Source organism: Marmota flaviventris, chromosome 4, assembly GCF_047511675.1.
Source record: "Marmota flaviventris isolate mMarFla1 chromosome 4, mMarFla1.hap1, whole genome shotgun sequence".
Taxonomy (NCBI): Eukaryota; Metazoa; Chordata; class Mammalia; order Rodentia; family Sciuridae; genus Marmota; species Marmota flaviventris.
This window is the reverse complement of record NC_092501.1, coordinates 139,230,153-139,254,711: the sequence shown is the minus strand read 5'-3', so window position 1 is coordinate 139,254,711 and position 24,559 is coordinate 139,230,153. Positions and strand designations below refer to the sequence as shown.

The 24,559-nt window shown below is 30.9% G+C and overlaps 1 protein-coding gene across 8 annotated transcripts in view; it reads left to right on the top strand.

Moving 5' to 3' along the window:
• Pds5b (PDS5 cohesin associated factor B) overlaps window positions 1–24,559 on the top strand; it is a 197,850-nt gene that overhangs the window by 105,490 nt on the left and 67,801 nt on the right. For all 8 annotated transcript variants that reach the window (XM_071611551.1, XM_071611550.1, XM_071611549.1 and 5 more), the window contains 9 exons: window positions 1,168–1,313; window positions 1,539–1,690; window positions 2,696–2,809; window positions 8,853–8,934; window positions 12,409–12,457; window positions 14,807–14,946; window positions 16,373–16,488; window positions 19,851–19,956; window positions 22,319–22,479. In XM_071611551.1, coding sequence (XP_071467652.1) covers window positions 1,168–1,313; window positions 1,539–1,690; window positions 2,696–2,809; window positions 8,853–8,934; window positions 12,409–12,457; window positions 14,807–14,946; window positions 16,373–16,488; window positions 19,851–19,956; window positions 22,319–22,479 — 1,066 coding nt within the window. The remainder of the gene's footprint in view (window positions 1–1,167; window positions 1,314–1,538; window positions 1,691–2,695; window positions 2,810–8,852; window positions 8,935–12,408; window positions 12,458–14,806; window positions 14,947–16,372; window positions 16,489–19,850; window positions 19,957–22,318; window positions 22,480–24,559) is intronic.

Sequence of the window (24,559 nt, the reverse complement as noted above, 5' to 3'; positions counted from 1 at the left end):
ATGGCTAGTTTTAGAGAAGTTGTGATGCATTTTAAAATTGATGGAGTGTCATTGGATTTTTTTTGTTTCTACGTGACACATAAAATAGTATGTGATGCTTTTGGAGTACAGTTAACTATAAAACTTCTGTATGTATCTTGGTAAGGATAGGAATTTGAGCTCTTTTAACATGTTCATTTGAAATCATAGTGCTAAATTTACTGGGTTAGGTAAACAACATTTGCATTTCTTTAGAAGTTTTTTCTAGCAACATATAGTCTTTCTCACTTTTAGAATAGTTTCTATTAATACAGCATGTGCAAAGTGGAGGGGTTATGACATGGGCAGTGATGTTATGGGTGCTTGAATCATAATTGTTAAAACTGTTTCTAGAGAATTAAATCTACTCAAAATCAAAAACACTGTTTGTGTATAAGCAAGACTATTTTTAGTAACCCAAACAACCAAATTTCTCTCTCATCATAAAAAGATGAGTAATATTTTGTTTAATTTGTGTTTAGTTTTTGCACCTAAAACTTAAGATTTCATTACTGAAGTATGTTAAATTTGTTTTCCAGTTTACTCATTGCTATGTATGAACTCCATGTTTTTGACTCATAATTGTGAAATCTGTTTCATTTCTTCTGTCTTTCCCTTGGCCTTTTCTCATTTAGTCAAATTGCCCTAAAATCTTTCTTATTCTGTTTCTTGGCTGCCAATATCTCAATTTTATTCTTTCAGTAACCTTATTCAGAGTTTCCTTAGTTACAGGAAAAAAATTCTAATACTCTAGCCTTTTCCCAATAGCACAGCTTGACTTGATTGAGTGTTTTATCTACTTATATGGAAAACAAAAACGAAATGTTTAACATTGATAGAATTTTGTTCATTTCTATGATTTGCTTAATTAATGAAGTTAGAAACTACTTAATCTGCTTCCTTGCCCAGCCAATGAGGAGAGAGGTTTTACTGTTCAGTTGCATGTAAGCATTATTATTTGATTGAAGGGCTGACCTTTCTCCTCTTCCTTTCTCTTCCTTTTTCTGGCTCTTGACTTTCTTGAAATATTGAACCTTCTACTTAGGTTTTGTTTTTGCTGTGGTTTATTTTCACAGGTTTTCTTTAATCTTTTTAAGTATTTTAATTGTTAAAGTTTCCATTTTAATCAAAGAGTATATTATTTTTCAGAGTATCTTAAAGTGAGGTCACATGACCCTGAGGAAGCTATTAGACATGATGTTATCGTGTCTATAGTTACAGCTGCTAAAAAGGATATTCTTCTGGTCAATGATCACTTACTTAATTTTGTGAGAGAGCGAACATTAGATAAACGGGTAAGTAGAAATAAGTAATAATAAGTAGGTTTTTATTTTTAATGTTTGAAAATAGTATTTCACTTGAAAATACTGTTTTTTAATAAATATAGTTGTTAAATTCAGTATCTGAGGCTTGAAGGAAATAATGTGAAGGGAAATGAAAAACTACTACATTTTACTGAATTTGTACAATAGAAGCAGTTTTACATTATAAAGAAAACTTTTTTTTGTTTTTATTTTAAGTGGAGAGTGCGTAAAGAAGCTATGATGGGACTTGCCCAAATTTACAAGAAATATGCTTTACAATCAGCAGCTGGAAAAGATGCTGCAAAACAGATATCATGGATTAAGGACAAATTGCTACATATATATTACCAAAATAGTATTGATGATCGGTAAGGACACTATATATGTGTATTTGATGATTTGGGGTATAATTTCTTGATCTGTTGCTTTATGCAAACTGTTTTGATTGCCACTTTAAATTTTCTCCTTAGTTTTTACTACAGGAGAAATGAAATGAGTAGTTTCTCTTTTTCACCAAAGCCACAAAAGAAGCAGTAATGTGCACAACTTTAGGGATGGGTACATTTTTTATATTATTTTTTATGCATTATTTGTGAACAGAGTTAAATCTGAAAGTAGGAATATATCTAGTTATAATTTAGTTTTGTTTCATAATTGTGTTATAAGGAGTCTCAGTTTTTTCAAATGAAATTCAAATAAAAATAAACTGGATTAAGGGCATTTTAAATAGAACCAATTCCTAGTCAAGGCTAAATACAGTTTATAAATTTGTTTAAAAATACATTATCTGCCTAAGGATAGATCTTGTATGTATCTCAGTCCTTTCGAAATCAGTAAAGCCACAAATCCTGTTTACAGTCTGAATTGACAGCTTATTAGTAGGATCTAAATGGTTATGCCTATAGCAGGTTAGAGTGAGAAAAGAAACAGAGGTTTGTATTAAAATTTGAAGATTTGTAGAAATTAGAACCTGAGGTCTTAGGGTTAACATTATCTAAGAAATTTATTTTTATAAAAGTAGTTTTTAGACTTTTGAGTGGCTGGTATTAGTGTATAGAATTTGCATTATGACTTTCTAGTACATTTCTTTCTTTTTTGGGGGGAGGGGGTAGTGCCTCTTCTTCTGGGCCTCTTCATGCAGTAAGCCATGGTGGGGGGAAACAGAGGTGCCATCAAAGCTCTAGGCTAACAAAGGAAATGAGAGAGAGGACTTAGTAATTTCTGAGTACTTTTAACCAGGCTGTTTTTCATGATAATAACTTTAAAAAGTCAGGAATTTGTTTAATATGTATTTATTGTATGTTTAGAATTTTACATACAAATTTAGTACATTTAAAAAGAGTCAACATGGTCCCTTCTTTGTGCTTTTATAGATTACTTGTTGAACGGATCTTTGCTCAATACATGGTTCCCCACAATTTGGAAACTACAGAGCGGATGAAGTGCTTATATTACTTGTATGCCACACTGGATTTAAATGCTGTGAAGTATGTCTCAAATGTCACACTCTTCTTTTCATCTTTTGCACTATTGGATTTTATGGAAAAGAAACCACAAATAGCTGTATTTGAAAATGTAAACTATGTAAGGGGTAAACATCGTTTTAAAGGGTCAAGACACAATAAAATAACTCAACTTTTTTTCTTTTTTTAAGAAGTTTTGTCAAAATGAGATCAAGCAACTTAAAGCAATTAAAAAGTAGAACTAATTGATTTGGAATCTTTTAGAATTTGATTTTTTTCTAAGGTTTTCATATTGTTGGTATCTCTAGAAATGTGATATACCTATTTTTTTTTCCCTTAAGGTGTTAGAAAGGTCCATATTATGAAAATACTATCATCTGATTCTTAAGTGGTACTGATTTAAATTATGATATAAAACAGTAGGACACAACCTTTTGTGCTACATACCCTCAACACAGTATTATAGTTTAGTAAAAGGGTAAGCACAAATTGTGTGTGTGTGTGTGTGTGTGTGTGTGTATGTGCGCGCTTGGGCACGAGTTTGTTAATTTACTTGCCATACTGGGGATTGAACCCAGTACATTTAACTACTGAGCTGTACACCCAGCCTTTTTTATTTTATTATGAATCAGGGTCTCATTAAATTCCTAAGGCTGGCCTTGTACTTGCATTCCTCCTGCCTCAGCTTCTATAGTTGCTGGAATTACAGGTGTGTGTAACCATACCTGGCTACAGATATATTTTTATGATCACATTGTATTCAAAAAGTACCTTTAGATGTCTGGGTAGTGAGTTAATATTTGAGACATGGAAGACACATTGCTAATCTAATTGAATCAAATTAAGGATTAAGAAGTTGAGGTCTAGGGATTTACTGTAGATCTTAGAAAGTGTAAACCCATAGTAGTCCAGTGGTTTACAACTATTGAGAATTAACATGTTCAGAAATTGGAGTTTGAAAGAGCCATATGTAATTTTCATTTGTACTTCTGCTTAATGGAACTTAAGACTTCATTTCCTCCTTAGTAAAAATTATACATTACTGATAATTTATACAGAAATGTACATTCCTTGATACCCGTTGTATTTCAGGCACTGAAATATGCATTGTCTATGAATAGTTTGGCATTATAATGGAAAAGTAGTTGCAAAAGACATACTGTGACCCATAAAGCTTAAAATATTTATTATCTGGCTTTTTACAGGGGGAAATAAAACCCTATACAGCCTCTAGTTCAAGTGGTATTTTTCTGATTTTACATATAGTAAACTGAATTACACAGAAATAATTAACTTGCATAAAGTCAAATCAGTTTTAGTAAGAGAACCATGTTTCAAAATCAGTTCTACTTGGTTCCAAAAGTCATTGTTTCCCTACTGTATGTAGTAAAATATACTAACTATATTTAATTTTATTACATATATTGTAAATTTTTCACTGCATTGGAATGCATCTTAAAATTGTCCTTGTTTTAGTTTTAATTGGTGGTTCTTTTTCTTATGGTACAGTTGATAGCCTCTTAGATTGGATGAGATATGGCATATATACCCTGTTTGAAACAGTCTTCTTATTGGAAATCAAAGCATATCTTGACTCCTTGACTCAACTCAATTATCATTTAGCTGTAAAAATGAAGTTAAGATGCTTCTAAACAAAAAATGAGAATTTGCTACTTCAGATCTTATGTGAAAAAATTACTTAAAGAGTTGTTTGGTTTTTTTGTAAGAAAGAGAGGATATGCAAGAAGCAACAAAAATTTCAAATATGTTTGCAAATCTAAATAAAGGATTATAAAAATAATAAGGTTTTTTTTTTTTTGTAAGGATGATGTAGTTTTAAAAGTAAGCATGCATCTAGGCTGATATTTAATCAGCATACTCCCTGCAATTAATTGTATGTGAACTCTCTCAAGTGTCCCTGGAACCCTCCGTCCCATAGTTCCTTGTGTCTAGTCATAGAAGGAGGGTCTCCAGGACATTCTTCTACTGCCCACTGTTCTGGTTGGTGCCATGACATTGTGAAAATTTTGGACCTTATCAGACATAAAACATGTAAGATAATAGGTTAGTAATATGCACTAAAAAGTGTTCTAATGTTCTTTTATCATGTAAGAGTAAGAATAGACATGTCAACTAGTTAGATCATATGTCAGATATACATTTTAGAAATTTAACAGTCACCTTTAAAAGAATGGAATTAGTACACAGAGTTTCCAGATCCAGGGAATGAAAAAGAATTAATAAAAACTTAATACCAGAAATAGAAAATAAGAAAAATAATTGTAAGTAGAAACACAAATTATAAATAGTACTTATAAAACAAACCATATCAGACATTACTCTTCACTTAAATGATAAATATATTTGATTGAATTTAAAAATAAAGTACTCATTAATAAGAGATATTCTGAAAAATAATGCCACTGAAATGTTGAAAGTAAATTTTCCTTTAGGCCTGTCCTTGCAAAGACTTTGATTCTACAAAAATAGTTAGTGAATGAAATATAATTATTTAAGTTAGGTATATATCATTTTATCCTCACCAACTTTGGAGTTAACTGATCCACAGTAATACTTGCCAAAATTTTAGTATTTACCTGTGTTTTCTCCAAAGACCATTACATTCTTTATTCTGTAATGATAATAAATTACATAAATGTGAGTTATTACGTATAATAAAATTAAAATATCTATGAATATACCATCCAACTTGTGAACTCGTTGCCCTTCCATCTTCCTATCTTTTTCCCAGAGATAACCTCTAGTCTCTCATTTTTCTTATATCCTATAAAAAATACCTTTGTGTACGTATGGATGTGTAGGTATCCCTTAATAATATTTCTGCTTCTTTTTGAACTTGATGAAAATGGAATAATTTTGTGTATTGTCTCGTGACTTTTTTCATTCTTGTGTTTCACAATTCATCTGTACTATCATAAATAGTGAAAGACTATTTATTCACTGCGGTATAGAATTACATTATGTCATTAAGCCACAATTTTATTTCATTTTTTCACATTGGAAATTTGTCTCAATAGAGAGAATGGATGTGTGTCTTAATTCTTTTCATGGTATTTATTGGGAATTGTACTCACCAGGCCTACAGTCCACCACTGAGCTGTACTCCAAACCCTTTCTTTCTCTCTCTCCCTCCCAATCCCCTCCCTCCCTCCCTCGATTCTTCCTTCCTTCTAGTAGTATTATGAATATTTAAAGTTTAGTGCATGCCTGCAGGGGTTTCTCTAAGGTATAATTACATATTTTCCTTAATTTAGCTACATTTTGGAATCACCTTGAGAGATTTAAACAAAATCGACACCTGTATCTCTCCTTAAAAGCTTCTCATTAAATTTGCCTGGAAGACAGTCAGGGCATTAAGGGTTTCAGAAAAACATTCAGGAAATTCTAATGGACAGTCAGTTTGGAATCACTAGTGTATAGCTAGGAGTAGAATTGCTGAGTATGTTTATTTTCATCATTATAAACTAGTATTGAATTGATACTGCTTTATAATTCTACCAGTGGTTTCTGACTTTCTGTATCCTCCTGTATATTATCGGACATCTTAAATTTTTGCTAGTTTTTTGAGTATTTATCTTTAATTTTCCTGAATATTGATAACACTGATCTTTTCATAGCTTTATGGACTGTTAATGTTCTAATATTATCATAGTTCTTACCACTTGTGTATTGTAACACCTGTCTTTATTCATTTAAATTACCATTCTAGCCCAGAAGGTGTTTAAATGTATGTCCTTATTTAGTCTGGAAAGGGCTTTAAAATAGCTCCTTGGTAGGCAGGTTCCTGGTGAGAACTTGTTTGGTAAGGATTCTTTCTTATTGTTGAAAGAGGCATACATTTTATTCTGTGACTGTTTTCTTTTGGGGAAGACAAGATATTTCCTAAATGTAAGACTTTTGACATGAACCAATTTTTGGGTAATCCTGAGCAAATGAAATATCTTGATTATTGAAAAAGAGGCAAGCTTAAGTACCATCTGATAATGGTGTGTATTTCCACCTCCAACATGTTTCCCAGAACTTTTTTTCATTATGAGAGTAGGGGTTAGTATCACATGTCTTAGTTGTGATCTTTTTCATTTAGTTGGTTCTCATCTAGACAGAGTCTGAAGGGTGACTTGCCCAGTTGGAAGCAGAAGATTTAGAACTTTTGGTATGGTAACAGGAACACCTGAAAGAGAATTGACTGTTTAAAATGCTGCATAATAAAAGAGTATCCGGGTTCTAGCCAGAGTTTTCACATTAAAGTGACAGAACTAGAATTTAGACTATGAATAAATAAATGGATATTTCTCTTCTTATTGTAATATTGCTTCTCTTAGTATAGCGTTTTTCCCCCACCAGAAGAAAGGCTATTTAGATAGGCAGTAAACAAGAACAAATTGCTGCTTAATGATTACATAAAAATACTTGAGAGGACAGTAAGCTAAATATGTTTTATATGAGTTCTTAGACAATGATGGTCACTTTTTAACTTCAACTATAGTTGTAGCTTATGGTGAGCTTTAGAGTTGTTCCAGATTTCATCTTTAATAAATAACTATAGTAAATTAAATAATTTCCTCTTTGTTTTAAGTAAAAGCAAGTCTCAACCTCCAGGTCTTTCAGAAATTGTAAGTTATGATTAGTAATATGAAAGAGAATGCATTGACTTTGGATTTCAGAAGTAATTTCACAGACAACTACCCTGCTTCCTTAAAAGTTATATTTTAATTATGTAACTTATATAATTTTTAGGTTTTTATAGTCTTCTGGAGAATGGACATTTTGCTTTCAGTGTTTATATTAATAAATTATGCCAATGAAACTTCCTGAAATTTTAATAACTTGAAAATAATAATAAAGTATAACTGTTTAAATTTCACATTCTAAGTTGAAAATGCCCCAATACTGTTGTTTTGTGTCTTTTTTTTTTTGTATCAGAGATTGAACTTCGAGGCACTCAATCACTGAGCCACATCCCCACCCCCATTTTGTATTTTATTTACAGACAGGGTCTCACTGAGTTGCTTAGTGCCTTACTTTTTACTGAGGCTAGCTTTGAACTAGAGATCCTCTTGTCTTAGCCTCCCAAGCTGCTAAGATTACAGGTGTGGGTCACCTCACCCAGCAAGTATCATTTTAAAGTGACTGCTGTACAGAAATTTAAGTTTCCAGATTCAAACTAGTTACTGCCTTTAAGAAATCCAAAGTCATTTTAAAACATTTTAAAGGAGAGAATGGAAAATTAAGCAATCTTCTTTCCATCAAAGGAAAAAGAGATGTTTTATTTGCTTCTGTTTTTATTACTTACTTGGCAAGTGCTTTGTGTGTATGGTCACAGAGGTTAATGAAGTATAGATAATTGAAAATAAACCAATGAAAAATATTTTTTTAAATTTCTTTTTAAAATTTTAAAATGTGTGGCTCTGATATTCTATAACTTAATATATTAACACTAGTTGTTCTTTGATTTATATATCTTTTTTAATTACCTAAGTTCTTTTTTGATTTAAATTTCTGCCCAAGAAAAAGACATTTATTAGGAAGATATCAGGATTTTTGCCAAATTGAAAGAATATTGACTTTTAGCATAAATAATTCCTGTCAGTTTAAATGTAATACAATACCTGTTTTAGGAAAAAAAAATCCCCATTTTTTTTCATAACTATACCTCTTTTCTGTTTCTGTCTTGGATTCTATTTTATTCCACCTTCTATAGGATCTTCTTCATTTTTTCCTTTATTTATTAAATTTACAATTTCTCCAATTTATACCCTTAGCCTACAAAAGTGCTCTTATTAATGGTAAATACAGCTTATTTTTAGACAAGGCAAAACACAACCACTGTGAATCTCTTCTTTTGATCCTGTTTTTTTTTAATTGTTATATTTGACTGCGCCCCCCCCCCCCCCCCCCCCCCCCCCCCCCCGTACATCATCAATTACTAAGTCCTGTGAATTTTCCTATGTCATCTTTGGTAATTTGAAGCCTTTTTAATAGTTATGTACTTAGACAATTCTGGAAAGATTTTTTTTAACCTATTTTGTATGTTTGTGTTTTTTAGAGCATTGAATGAAATGTGGAAATGTCAAAATTTGCTCCGACATCAAGTAAAGGATTTGCTTGACTTAATTAAGCAACCTAAAGTAAGCTAAATTTTAAAGGAAAAATTTCTTTTGATGTTAAGTTTTGTAAAACACACACATTTTAGTTGCTGTTTACCATTGCTGCTTTGTATTAACTGTGGAAGAGTTCTGACTAAAGATAGAACTTAAGATTCCTAACTTAGCTGCAATTTTTAGAAACTTATTACATAGAAAAATTTTAAGAGTTTACTAAATCTGTAAAAGGTGATAGCATCAGAAAAGAGAATGTACTTCTGTGCATTTAAAAGTTTTTTGGTATCTTTAAAAATAAAGAAATAAACAATAACTCAGTGTTATTGAAAGCTTAAAAAATAGAATAAAATTACACTTTTATTTTGCCACACGAATACTCTCCATGTCTTTGTATACTCTTAGGATTTTAGAAAGTTTTTATAATCAGGTAATTATAGTACAGTATCTTTGTATTTTCTCTTCCAGTTAATATTATGGTGATTTTAATGTGTTGCTTGAACATCTAATTATAGTCAAATGATAATATTCATCTAGTAAAGTATCATTTTCTTTTTGGGTATTTAGAATGATTTCAGTATTAGGTAGGCCTATAAATGTTATAATTCATCCAAAACATATTGCATTATTGTACCTGCTTATTTTAAATTGTACCTGCTTATTTTAAATTGCATTGAGGGAAAACAATAGTATTATCTTTTATTTCTTCTTCAGTCCATAATGATCTCTCCAGACCCTTTCATCACACAAACCTCGTATTTGTAGGACAGTCAGTAAAGCAGTATAGTTTTATCTAAAAGGAGAAAGCTTCCAGTTTCTCTGGGCATAATTTGACTAATTGCTTTAAAAATTCATAAATTAACAGCAGTTGTTTTAGAGATTTGTAGTGATTCTCTAACTTTTTTTTTTTTTAATCTTTAAGTGTGGTTTGAAGATTTCAAAGATATTGTACCATTTGTTTGCCTAATTGAAGCTTATGTCTGAGTAGTATTTTTGTTTTGTAGGCTAACAATAACCTCTTTATGTTTTATGGAATATATATAACCTGTTTTCTATGATTGTTGAGTGTATTGAACCTGTTGGAATATGTGTTTTCCCTTATGATAAATAACTAAAAAAACAATTCAGTGATTTTTCTGTTTTCTTTTTCTGAACCCTAAATTAGTGTATTTCAGTCAGTAGGCATGTGTTTCATTGAGTATTATTATGCAGTAAGTCATTGTGTCTCAGTGAGTAATCTGGGCATTAAGTGCTGTTACTTTGAGCAGTATTAATTTATTTCCTCTGGCCAAACATGCAACAGTGTTACATAAAAATAAGAGATGTTCTTATATTTATGTGTATAGAATTCTTGACTTGGGGTATCATTGAAATCATGATAACCAGGTAGTATGCTAAATATGTAGATCATGTATAGCACATTCAAATCATGTTGCTCAGGATGTGTGAGATTTTAATCAAGTACAACTTTGCCTTTGACTGAATCTTTCAGCTTTTACTTCTTTAGTAGAACTTCTTTATCTTGCCTCTTGATAAAAACTTGAAAGGATCTCATGACGTTTTTACTCAGTCATATATGGAATCATAAAATAAAAATCTCAGTTCATTTGCAATGCTTAGTTTCTTTTTACTTTGTGTAATTTGTTTTTGCTTGTCTTATAATAATTATCAAGTAGGAATTCTCGGTAATATGTGGTAGGATTGAAGAAGAAACAAAATGGAGGAGGATAGTACTCCAATAGAGTTGTGTTGTGAGAAGAATTAGTTTATAATTGTTTGTTTATACTAAGATTTATAATAGACATAAGTGAATTAAAGTTAGAAAAAATTCAAAGATATGCTTAACTTTTGGGTATTTATATTTCCTCATCTTATCAGGAAGACTTAACGGTTGGTTGGTTGGTTTGTTTGTTTGTTTATTTATTTTGCTTTCTTTATTATTCGGTTTGAGTAAGCCAGTTTTTAATTTTTGGCTCAGCAACATAGCCCCTCTACTTCATTGAACTGAATTAATTATTCAAAAGTGACTTTTTAAAAAAAAATGTTTTTTAGACACTGATGGGTCTTTATTTTGTTCATTTATTTATATGCAGTGCTGAGAATTGAACCCAGTGCCTCACACATGCTAAGCAGGTGCTCTACCACTGAGCCATAACCCCAGCTCCTCAAAAGCGACTTTTTAATTTTCAGTATTGCACTTTTGTTGGTTCAGTTTCTTTTCATGTGAATCAACTTCTTGAAAGCCCAGCACAATCTCTTTCATCAGTAAATGAAACAACAAAAATTGTATGTTTCTTAAAGTATTGCTGTTTAGTATTCCAAATTTCAAGTATTTGGGAGTTAATTCTTGTATTTTATTATGCTTTGTCTCTCATTTCCTTTTAAACAGCTCCTTCAATAGGGATGGTTTATTTATTTTATTGACTTTAACCCAATATTTATATAGCTTAGTATTTTTAAACACAGTTTCTCAATGACATGTTTTTGGTTTTATAAAATATGACACTGTCTGGGCTGGGGTTTTGGCTCAGCGGTAGAGCGCTTGCCTACCACGTGCGAGGCCCTGGGTTCAATCCTCAGGACCACATAAAAATAAATAAATAAAATAAAGGTATTGTGTCCAACTACAACTAAAAAATAAATATTAAAAAATATGACACTTGAAGATGTATATAATTAATCTTTTTATCTTTTATATATGTGAATTCACATGAAATAGTACATGAATGTATGTGCAGTACAATGTGGTGAGCACATTTATTCAGTGAAATTACACTTCCCTGTTAAAACCCATACCTAGAAATCTTAGAAACAGCTTTTTAAATGTCTTTTTCCATTAAGATCTTTGCCATAAGATTTATTACTATGCCTGAGAAACCTCAAGTCAGTTGAAATTTATACATGTGTCAACTTTTAATTTGAGATAGGACTAAAAACTTGAAAACTAACAAGTTTTTAATTATTTTATTTTCCTTCTAAAACTTACCCCATTCTTTCAGCTCTAAAACTGCAAAATATCTACCTGTCCAAAAAATGTTATGTAGCAATCAGTTTTTTAATTGAGAACTAACAAAACAGGGCGAGGTAAGAGGTGATGAGAGTGGAAAATGTGTTCACTTCTACCTCCCATCTAATACATTTAGGGTTTAAAAAATACCTCGGGAATATTTACAGTAGCCTGGAAATGGTGGCGTACACCTTAATCCCAATGACTTGGAGGATTGCAAGTTCAAGGCTAGTATCAGCAACTTAGTGTCCTCCTGTCTCAAAATAAAATAAAAAGAGCTGGAGATGGAGCTTATTGATAGATGGTAAAGCTCCTTTGTATTCAGTCCCCAGTATGGCCCCCCCCCCAAACAAAAAAAAAGGACATAGTTGTGGTAAGGGCATGGAACTGGAGAATTACTAAGTTATGCATACCTATTTTTTGAAAAATATAATGTAGATTCTTGTCAGGAAATTTTAATTTTGATTTTTTTTTTTTTTTTTTTTTGTGATTTACAGACAGATGCCAGTGTCAAGGCCATATTTTCAAAAGTGATGGTTATTACAAGTAAGTTATTTTAAATCTATATAAAATTTAAGATTTAATCAAAATAATTCTTATAATTTGTTTCATTTTAGGCTTTGAAAATATAGCAAATAATTAATGCATTTTTACTTGATATTCAATAAGCAACTCAGCTTTACTTTTTTTCTGATTTTTACTTGGCATATGATATAGAATTTCAGATTTTCTTTTGTAAAAACTTGAGTTGGAGAAAGAATTTATTGCATAAATTTATTTCTGAGAATTCACTTAAATCATTATATGAGCTTACTTTAGTGCTTTGGTGTTGATTACTCTTCATAAAATGTGAATATTAAGAAGCTGATTTCACACTGAGTGAAAATTGAATATATCCAAGGACTACATTAATAGTTTCTTTTGAAAAAAATATTTATTTGATTTAAGTGATGCTCAATAAATATTATTTAATTGCATTGAACAGTATGTGTAGCACATCTTTATTTCTTGCAAGAGTAGGGAAATAACTATGTTTGTGGTCATTTCCTTTTCCTCCCACCTTGACATTACTGTGTATAGCAGATGTGTTAATCAGAGAGGTAATCGGAAATACCTGGCAGAATGAGTCTACTGAACTTCCACTTGATGATAATGAAAAGATCTTAAGATGGATCTGAGATGCTGACTATTGCAAAACGTGTATGGAAGTAATGCTAAGATATTGAAGAGTGCAGTAACTTAATTCACTGGGTTTTAGGTTATGTGATTGGAATTTTAGTGTGAATAGATCTTTTAAGACCAAAATATATTTCAGATCTGGGTAGATAAAACTAGTTTTCAGTCTTTTTTGATAATGTGCTACAGTAAGTAGCTTTATGCTTTTTTTTTTTTTTTTTTTTTAAATCACTATTTTCTCAGTAGTTTGGTTCTGGCTAGTATCCTCTTAAGAAAACGATCCCCTATATTCTTTCTGTTTTTTCCCCTCTGTCCATTTTCTTCAAGTAAGGTAATATTTTTCACTTTTTGTTTGAGGAAAGCTAGTATCCTATAGGTGGTTAAGGGTATTGTGACAAAGATGGGGTTGCAAGGTCGATATATTTGTATAATGTTGAATTTAAAGTTTTGTTTTATTTTCTCTCTGTTGCCCTCAATCTTCCATCTCTTCCCCTTTTGCACCTCTCCTCTTTAATAACTAGGTCTTCTTATACCCTTTAACATGATGCCTGTTAGGAAGGGGCTGTAAAATGACATTTTCCAAAACTATTTAAAAACAATACTGCCTTTTCCATAATACCATTAAACTCCAGTGAATTGCTAGTGATGTTTGGATCAGTTTGTAAAGTGCTACACTAACAGTTTTCCAGCTTTCCTTCAGGTGCTTATTGTATGCTGAAGCTTATTGCTTAAAACTTACACAAACATTTAGTTTGTCTTCTATATGTACTGTGTTTTATCTGTTGTACTAACATATGGAGCCCTTTCTTTGCAATGAATTTTTTTTCTCATATAGAAAACATGAAAAGATCATATAGCAAGTGTTTAGTTGGATTAATTTATTAATATATTCTTTCCGCATTTAGTGATTCAGTTATTCTTGTTAAGACTTAATATACATTTTCAGAACTGTGGGAACTTGAAGATTGAACTTACTGTATTCATACTTTAAGATTCATTTGAATTTCTACTACTTTTTTCTATCCAAAGTTTTGTAATTTCTGTTCTAGGCTAGTTCTTTATAGCAGTTAAATAGCTGGGGTGGGGTGGGAACACCAGACTAGGATCAACATTTTATTAGTTCTCTTAGGTTTTTTGATTCACAAGACCCATTAGAGTAATATGAAGTCTCGTACAAAGACTTAATCTCTTCTCATACAGTAATGACATATCCAACAGTAAAACTGGAAACAGCTTACTTAGTATATGTCAGTTCCAGACAGCAAGCAGACAGGATTTTCTCTGGACTGGCATAATAATAAACATGGAAATATAAGAAAATAGTTCCTTAAAGATAAAACTTGGTGATTTATCTTTTGCTCTGAACTTCAAGAGAACAACATGTGCCACAAGCTTGAGGGAACACTAATAATGAAATGGGCATTATTAAGGTTGATCTTGATATCTTTAAATGCTATAAGAAGTTATTTAGAAATAGCCAGTGCAGTCATTTCCTGCATAGATATCTCTTCATAGTGACCCTGTTTTATATTTCTAGAAAACAGATTTTATTTGTGAAAATTGACTATTGATGGTACTTCACAATTTATTTTATTGAACTAACCTGAACATGTAGATAAGGATTATTAATCAAAATAATAAAAAATGAGAAGTATTGATTTTTTAATTATTTTGAGCAATTTAAAAATGTATTTTAATTAAATTTTAATTTATTTTAAGGAAATTTGCCAGATCCTGGTAAGGCTCAGGATTTCATGAAGAAATTCACACAAGTGTTAGAAGATGATGAGAAAATAAGAAAACAGTTAGAAGTACTTGTTAGTCCAACATGCTCCTGCAAACAGGCTGAAGGTTGTGTGGTAAGGAGAGAAAGAAATAATGTCTGAAAAACACCCAAATAGTTTTTGTCTCCCTGCCTTAAAAAGTAATTTTCATTTATTATATGAAATTTAGAAAATGTAATATAAGTAACAATACAAATAAACTATAATCCCTCCATATAGATAATTGTTAATGTTATGGTTTGTATTCCAAAATGAAATCATATTACATATACAGTGTTAAATATTTTACTTAATTAGTCATTTATAGTATTATATAAATAGCTATATAGCATACCACTGAATGTATATGCCACGATTTACTGAATAGTCTACTTTTTTGTACATTTAGATTTTCCCCCACTTGTTGATTAATGCAAAGAACTGTATAATATTTCTACACATTCTTGATCCTTTATTATACATTCTTAGGAATATAATTGCATGGTTTAAAGGTCCATTTTTTAAAATCTTCAATATGTGTTGGTACATTGCTTCCCAAACTGGTTAGTTTTTACTAACTGCCAGTGGTGAGAGTGGCCATTTTCTCTTTCATAATGTTGGCCAGTATCACCACTAGAAACAAAACTCAAATAAAAACCAACAAAAACATACTTATTTTGTATTTGTTGGTTGCTAGTCATCTAATCATCTTTTTTCCGTGAGTTTCTTATCTATTCATGCTGCTTTTGTGAATTTCATGTTTATCATTTTGCCTATTTTTTATGGAATGGTATTTATCTTATTGATTTGTTAGTTTGACATAATGGCATTGTCTGTTAAGATATGAATAATTTTATGTCAGTTGTAGTTTGCCCTTTGATTTATGATGTTCTTTACATATCATAATTTTTATTTTTATCTAGCTGGGTCATGAGGTTTTTGCTTTTGGTGTCCCAATCACAAAATCCTATTCTATTGCAAGTCAGTGAAAATATTTACTAATGTCAGTGTTTCTTAATCTGTTATTCATGTATCTTCAGAGCTGCTTTTTAGAGAAAGATGATTCTTGGTTCTTCTACCCCAGGTTAATTAATTAGAATTTTCAGAGTGAGGTCCAGGAGTCAGTAGTTTTAAGAAGTTTCTCTGATAAGGTTGCTAAAGTTTGTGTGTCTACTGGATCCTTGGTTTTATTTTATATTTTTATCGTTTTGAGCTTTTTTTTTTTTTTTTTTTTTGGTAAAAGACATGATATAGAAATCTTTGTTTTGTTTCAAATTTATCTCCAATTATTTCAAAATGTTATATTGAATAATTTACCCTTTTCCTATTTACTTGAAATGTTACCTTCCTCATACACTTAATTCTTAAACTAGTTTTAAAAATTTTTTTTGACTTATTCCATTCTTATTGATTTGTTTATTGCAGCATCAGTACTACATGGTTTTAATGTAGTATCTTAATAATATAATGTAGTGATTTGTTTAAACATATTTTTGTGATATTTAAAAAATCTGCATTACAGCGTGAAATAACTAAGAAGTTGGGCAACCCTAAACAGCCTACTAATCCTTTCCTGGAAATGATCAAGTTTCTCTTGGAGAGGATAGCACCTGTGCACATAGATACTGAATCTATCAGGTATTTGTATATAAAAATATTAAGTTTTCATTACTATTCACCCATGCATTTAGGAGATCAGTGACTATTGGGTGCTGCTATGTGCAAGGCACCAAACTAGCTACTCATTTATGTATACTTATGTAAATTTGCTCCTGTGTATATATACACACACACATTTCTGAATTTATATATACACATATGTGCACTCATCTGTGTATATATTTATTTAGTTTTTCTTCTTTTTAATTTTAATTTTATGCATTGGTTCAACTTATATGAGAAATTGTCAATCCAAGTCTAGTATTATGTGTTAATAATATACCAGGAGTGCCTCTTTAGTTAACTTGCATAGATAAGTTAGGTAGCATAAATTTTAGTTACAACCTCAGGAAAGAAAAACTAGATGAATTTGTTTTGAAGGAACATTTGATGTATTTTCACAAATATATGAGAACTGAAAGTGTTTCTTTAAACAACTGTCATTTAAAGTTTCAACTTTGATCCAGGTGGAGTGGTGCACGCCTGTAATCCCAGCAGCTCTGGAGGCTCAGATAGGAGGGTTGCAAGTTCAGAGACAGCCTCAGCAACTTAGTAAGGCCCTAAGCAATTTAGCAAGACCCTGCCTCAAAAAAAAGAAAGGAAAAAAAAAAAAAAAAGGCACTGGGGATGTTGCTTAGCAGTTAAATGCCTCTAGGTTTAATTCATGGTTGGTGCCCCCCTCCCCCCAAAGAAAAGTGTTTCAGGTTTGATACCATCTGTGACGTTTTCCAAAATTATTTCTTTTTACATTTGCATTCCCTTTTGTGAAATGTTGGCAGAACTTCCTCCCATCTCCTGGACTTTTCCTTAAAATATTTAAAAATATTTTATGGAAAACTCTGGGAAAAAGTGCTTTTAAAAATATAGCATACTGACTTATTATTCATCTCTGGTGCCCTTTGGGAGTATATATTAAAATTAAAATAATACTAATGACTTGTCATCTTGTATTCTATGAATCCTTTTGGATATCCTTAAGAGGTAATACTTTACCTATAAGAGAAAAATGGGTAATATTTTGTTTCTTCAGAGATGAGAGAAAGAGTATTGTAGGCACTGAGATTAACATATCAAGCTAACTGGATAAGAAAGAAAAGGGATATTTAGAAAATGATGTCATATATTTGAATTATAATATGGAGAGTTGATCCTTGAAAAGTAGATTTGGATCAGATTGTGGAAGGCCATTAAGGTTGACCGTTAGAGTTGTACTTCATTATTTGATTTTTGAGAACCACAGTTCATCGAGATGTATGATCGGAGGAGGGGAGTAGGAGAGAGACTGCTACAACAATATTGTGGTTGTCTCCTATGGTAGTGGGATAAAAAGAAAAGAACTTTATTTGCAGGAGGTTTTAAAATAGCAATCTAGATATTATCATCTTATTTCATATAGGAAATAAAGACAAGCAGACAGAAATATGAGTTTAAGTCCAGATAATAAAGAGAGTAAATAAATCTTTGCCTTTAGCAATCAGATCCTACTGATCTAGAAGATATGTTAGAACATAAACATTAACAGTAATTAGTACTGATAATGTGACTGGGAGGACTCTAAAAATGTTTTCAAGTTATAACTTATTTAATTATGAATAGGAACCATTCATAAAGTTAAATGATATTTAACTTTAAAAGATAATAAAAATATTATTATAGGAACTATTATTATTACCATTTTATAGAGAAGGAGCAGTGAGTTAGAAAGGCATTATATTAAATTAAGAAAGTTGCTACAGAGCCCACCACACTGTACAGTAGCCTCATGAAAGAATCTGCTTTCAGTTCTATCTAGTAGTCAGCTTGCACTCATTTCATCCAACTCTGACAGTGTTAACTAATCTTTTTAGTTTCTGTATTTTTAAAGTTGAATATTTTTTAATAAGACTGAAATTCTTTTTCCTAAATATTTCTTGGCTAATTGCATCTCTTTGAGGAAAGCCTGTTATTTTTCCTATGAGGGCCTCAGAGAATTTTTTTTTTTTTCTAATTGACTACAAGAATATTTTTAAAAGGCTAACCTCAGTTTGCCTTTTAAACATGTGTTTGACATTAATAAATATTAAGTTATATATTAAGTTATTTGCTTTCTTTTGGCCTTTGATATCATATTAGGTAGTTCTGCTTTTCACATTAAAATCTATAATTAGTCTTGAAATTATTTTAGTACAAGGTAGACATAGAGATCCAACCTTTTTTTAAAGGTGCATGATAGCTTGCTACTAAATATATGGAAAAAGAATTAGATTAAAAATTTTTATTTGGAGTAATCAGGGAAAATGATGAAAAAGAAAACACCCTCAGGAACATACTCTTAAAAGATAAATTTAAGAGATCCCTATAAGGGTGATAGATACACTTGACTCCTCACTTGATATTAAATTTGAGTATATGGGAGTTCATAATCTGCTTGAATCAAATGTATGAAATATGATATGTCAAGAGCTTTGGAATGTTTTGAACAACTAATAATAAAAAAAATTTGAGTATATGGTATTTTTGAAGAAACATCTGGTAAATATGGAACACTGAATAATTAAATCTTATTTTATATGTTTTTTTGTGTTATTCGATCTGGCATTTTGTTACTTGATTTTGTTGAAAGAACAAATATCCATCAGTTGTGATTGATTATTTTAGGTAATTGTCAATTCCATTACGTGTTTATTTTGAAGTAACATAGGCCTGTTTTTAGAAGAAAACTTGAAGAAATTAAGTTTCCCTTTTGATCTATAGCAGCTCTTTTTTTTTATGTTCTTGTGAGGTTTTATTGTATCTGTTACATAGATATTTTTATACCTTTTAGTAGGAGGCCTGTGCTTTCTGTCTCTTAACAACTGTGCTTAACACACTGTATCTAAGATGATGTTGCCTTTTATTTTATTTTAGTATTTTTGGATTAATAATTTTAGATAATTATTAAAGGAGCAAATCAAATAATATTAGCATTTTTACCTCATTTGAATGGATATGGAAAATAACTTTTTTTTTTCTTCTTTGCAGCAGTGGGGGTGTACTAGGATTAAACTGAAGGGTGTTTTACCATTGAATATTCTACATCTCCAGCCTTTTTAGTTTTTCATTTTGAGACAGGAAGGGTCTTGCTAAACTTCCCAGGTTGGCCTTGAACTTGCAGTGCTCCCAAGTAGTTGGGATTACAGGTGTGTACCATCACGCCCAGCAGAGAAGCTCTTTGAAAAGCAGCAGCTCAAATAGTTGATTGTTTTATAACAATGTTTGAAAAACCACTCTAGCAGAGTTTGTATGGGGCACATGTATATATAATACTGAGGAAGTTTTCTTAGATATTGCTAGTGAATGACTTGTGTTTTTTTATACTTTAGTGCTCTTATTAAGCAAGTGAACAAATCAATAGATGGAACAGCAGATGATGAAGATGAGGGTGTTCCTACTGATCAAGCTATCAGGGCAGGTTTGGAACTGCTTAAGGTAAATATTTTTTTAAAATCAAGTGCCTAATTAGATAAATGTTAAACATATGTAGCCTATATTACTTGTTATTGAGGTTTGCCTCTAAAGTTTATATTACGTAAGATAAAATTTTCTCTGTTGTTTTAGATAATTTAGAATTTGCATATTCTAATTTGTAATTGAATGTTTTTAGGTTTAAATTCTATTATCTACCTTAGTATTAATACATTAAAATAAGGAGTATAATTTAAGATATCATTAGTAAGCAAAGCATGTGCTAATCGTTTTGTAGAATGAACCTAATTCTTCCTAAAACTCTATTGCATTTCTTATTTTGTTAGATAAAATATACTGGTGACTTTTACTGATTATATCAGTATCAGTTCATGGCTAAAAACATAAAATTGTAAAGAAAACATTCATAAGCCCTTCATACATAAACATTCATGTTTTTTGTTTCCTTTCACTTTTTTAAAAAAATGCAATTTATATACTTGAAATTAGATCAAATATTGAATGTTGTATCTTTTCATAAAGTATAAGCATTTTTGTAGTGTTTTTTAAAGATAATATGTTATGAATGTCAAAAAGCAGATCTGAATTTTAGCTGTTTACTAGCTCTGTGTTTTGGAGCACATTTACTTGTGTATGTTTCCTCTTTAATGATGATAACAATATCTCACAGGCAACTAAATTAAGTTGTGTACATGAATTTCTTAGCACAGTTCCTGGCTTGTAGTAAAACTTAATAGCAAACATTTTCTTTTTAGACAGTGATCAGATTAGGGGTATCAGTGATAACTATTCCTTGTTGGATATTTAGATTTTTCTAATTTTATTCTTATAAATATTAGTACTTAAGATGAATTTATTAAGATCTTTTGGAAAATAGGAGGGCATTACTGGTTTGAAAAGAATGATCAATTTTCAAAATGCTTGGAGAAGAATATATATATTTTTGTGTGTGTACATATACATACAATGTGTGTGTGTGCGTGCGCACGCATGTGTATGAAATTTTTTACATATCCTTTTACCGAGAAATTGTGCCCATCTGTAATCCCATCAGTAGTCATGAGGATACCATGTTCTTAACCTTCCCAAACATGGAATATTACAAATATTAATTTTAAAATATTTCCCAATTTGATAAGCAAAAGCAAATAATTTGCAATAATTATTTTAAGGTCGATCAACCTTCCATATATTAATCATTTTTGTTTTCCCTATGGCACTATCATTATTTTTATCTTCATTCATATATCCATTTACATCTCAATATTTTAGGTTTTTTTTTGAACACTGACTTGAATGAGCTTTTATTTTCTTTGCTTTTTTATGGGAAATATTTAATAAAGAAAAAGTAATATATGTTGCAAAATATAGTAATTAATGCCAATGTAAAGTAAGTAGAATGTTACTCAAATTGAGTGTTAAAAATATTTTTCTTTAGTGGTTTTATCTCTCCATTTATCCCCCAGATACGATTGTTCTGAATTTTGAATTCATTATTCTTTTTGTTATTCTTGATAGTTTTATGATAGTTGTCTGTCTACATGTCCCTAAATAAAATTGTTTAATTTGGTTGTTTATGAATCTTACAAGTATGGCATTCTATGCAGTACATTTTTCTGCTACTTTTTTCTTCTTATATTCCATTTTTGAGTCTCCATTTTTCTACTCTGAAAAATCCTCTGGAGGATTTTTATTATTTTTATGTTTTAAAATCCTACCCATCTGACTTGAAAAGTGTTTCTTGGGAGTGTATGTCTAATTTGATTTTATCCCTATAGTTACACAGTTTTCTCAGGATCATTTTTTTTTTCCCCAGTGCCTTCTTTATAATCTAATATAGTTTATGTTAGGATCTATTTTTTGCTTTACTTCTGTTTCATGCTTCTTTCAGTGTAATTACTATGTTGTATTGTTACTTTATAGTATCTTTTACTATCACCAGAGTTTTTACCCTTTCCCTAAATTACTTTTTTCAGAATGTTCTTAGCTATTCTCTTCTAATTCCTTTATTTAGAAATAAAGATGCTTCACCTGATTCTTTTTTATGTCCCTTTTTTTCCTACCCTCATCACCACACCCAAATAATCCTACATAGTAATCAAAATCAAGTTTTGACTAGAATTATGTTAACATACTATTTAATTTGGGAAGAAATTATTTTTACATGTAATGCAGTCTTCCTGCACAGGAAGATTTCTATTATATATAATAAGTTTATCATTTTATTTATAGTGCTTTCAGTTTCTTGTTAGCATAATTATTTTTGTATTGATTTGATTTGTACTATATCTGATATTTAGTATTTTGGATTTGCATTATAAGGATGAAAAGGTTTTACATATGATATTTATGACTCATTTTCTAGGTCCTCTCATTTACACATCCTATCTCATTTCATTCTGCTGAAACATTTGAATCACTTCTGGCTTGTCTGAAAATGGATGATGAAAAAGTAGCAGAAGCTGCACTACAAATTTTCAAAAACACAGGAAGCAAAATTGAAGAGGATTTCCCACACATCAGATCGTGAGTTGAACTTATTTTGATAAATGTTTTGGGCATATTGTTGCTTAAGTAATAACTAGAATCTTTTAAAGTTTTTTGGGAAATCTTGGGGAAAGATTGTCAGGTTACCTTATTCTATGCTGTTCAATGGAACTTATCCTTTCCTGGGAGAAAGCACTGATTGATATTTTAGAAGATTAATGAAAAAGCAAGGTAAACATGCCACATCTTTATGAGGCATTAGTTTTACTTAAAAGATTTTGATGAACAGAATTTTATAGTAAGTCTGTCCCTGGCATATTATAGCATGGGATAAACAGTTCACTTGATTTAAAGTAGAGGGAGAAATTTCAGCAGGACTCTTTACTTTCTTCTGTGATTAAGTGTACTACTGGATCAAAATTTTCATAAGCTGTGTTTTACTTGACATAGGGATATAGGGAAGCATCAAATACTCATCTTAATAGCAGTATAATATTTTCTGTATTCTAGTGTTTCTAAGAAGTAGAATTTGAGTTGTTATTCGAGGGCTAATAGTAGTTTTCATTGTTCAAGATTCTGTAATAGCCCCAGAGAGTAAGTGTTCAATTTTTCTGTGTTACTTCTTATTTTTCTATATATGCCTCATGTTTTTGGAGATAAGATTTGACAGGTGGTCCTGATATTGCCACAGTCATCAGTGGTTGGTTTTACCTCTTCCTCATCACTTCTGGCTTAGCCACTGTTCTAGTTAGTTGTGGTGGGATAGCATGCTTCTTCATACAGAAGAATTGCCTATTGCCTTTTTCCTCATGAAGACTATTGGCGCAGGTAGCTCTTAGAGTGAGGTATAAATTTTATTATTCCTTTCTAGAAACTGCTGATAAATAGGACAAAGGCATTATTTAAATAGTAATTGAAATATACCAAAATTTTCTAATAATAGTCTCTTTGGTAAGAAGGAGAAATCTTATTGTTTGGAACTGCCTTATTAATTTCTAAGTGAGTTCAGAGTGTAAGTTTTTCTATGGAATGGCATGGTGGCTCTTTTAGACAGATCAGAGATCAGAGTTTGACCCTCACTACCATCATCGTATGTACCGTTTACGGAATACCTACATAATATACTGTCTCATATGAATTTTATAATAATTCAGTGAAGTATGATTATTATCCTAATCTTCCAAGTGAGGAGTCTAATGTTCAATGAGGCAATTGGTTCTGGGTCATATAACTAACAAGAGCAGGGGCATGACTACATTTATGTTCGTTGACTCCATGCCTACAGAAACATAACCATTATGGTACAGTTCCTTTTTTAAAAATATCTTTTTAGATATTGATGGACCTTTATTTTATTAATTTATTTATATTCAGTGCTGAGAATCGAACCCAGTGCCTCATACATGCTAGGCAAATGCTCTACCTCAGATTCACAACTCTGGGGGGGGAGGGGGGAGGGAGCTTTCTTTCTTATTTAGAACTTTGAACAAGTTTTATTTGACTTATTCATTGGGGATTTATATTATCTTTATTCTAGATTGTGTTTCCTAGTATCCTTTGTGTTTTAAAGAAACATTGTTTGACCTTGGCACAGCGCCACACCCCTGTAATCCCAGTGAATCAGAAAGCTGAGGCAGTAGAACTGCAAGTGTGAGGCCACCTCAGCAACTTGGTGAGGCCCTAAGCAACTTAGCGAGATCCTATCTTAAAAAAAGGACTAGGAATGTAGCTCAGTGGTAAAATGCCTCTAGGATCAATCCCCAGTGCTCACAAAAAAACCCCCAACAAAACAGAAAACATTGATGTATTTTTAAGAGAACTAAAAGAACAAGGTTGAAAGGTTGACATTTTAAAATACTCAAGGGCATTTTAAAATGTGCTGCTTTAATATGGAATTGAAACACTTAAAATAACTTGGTTTATATGCTGAGTATATTTTAAATGTCTCTCATGAAGAGAATTAACTGATATTGAATACTTGCTGTATATATACACTATTCTCAGTAATTTATTGTATATGCCTTCCAGGAGATAAAATATGAACATTTTGTGTTTTAAATTATTAAATTGGTAGTTAATGTTGAGGAAAAATGATGAGTATGTGAATGTTCATTAAATT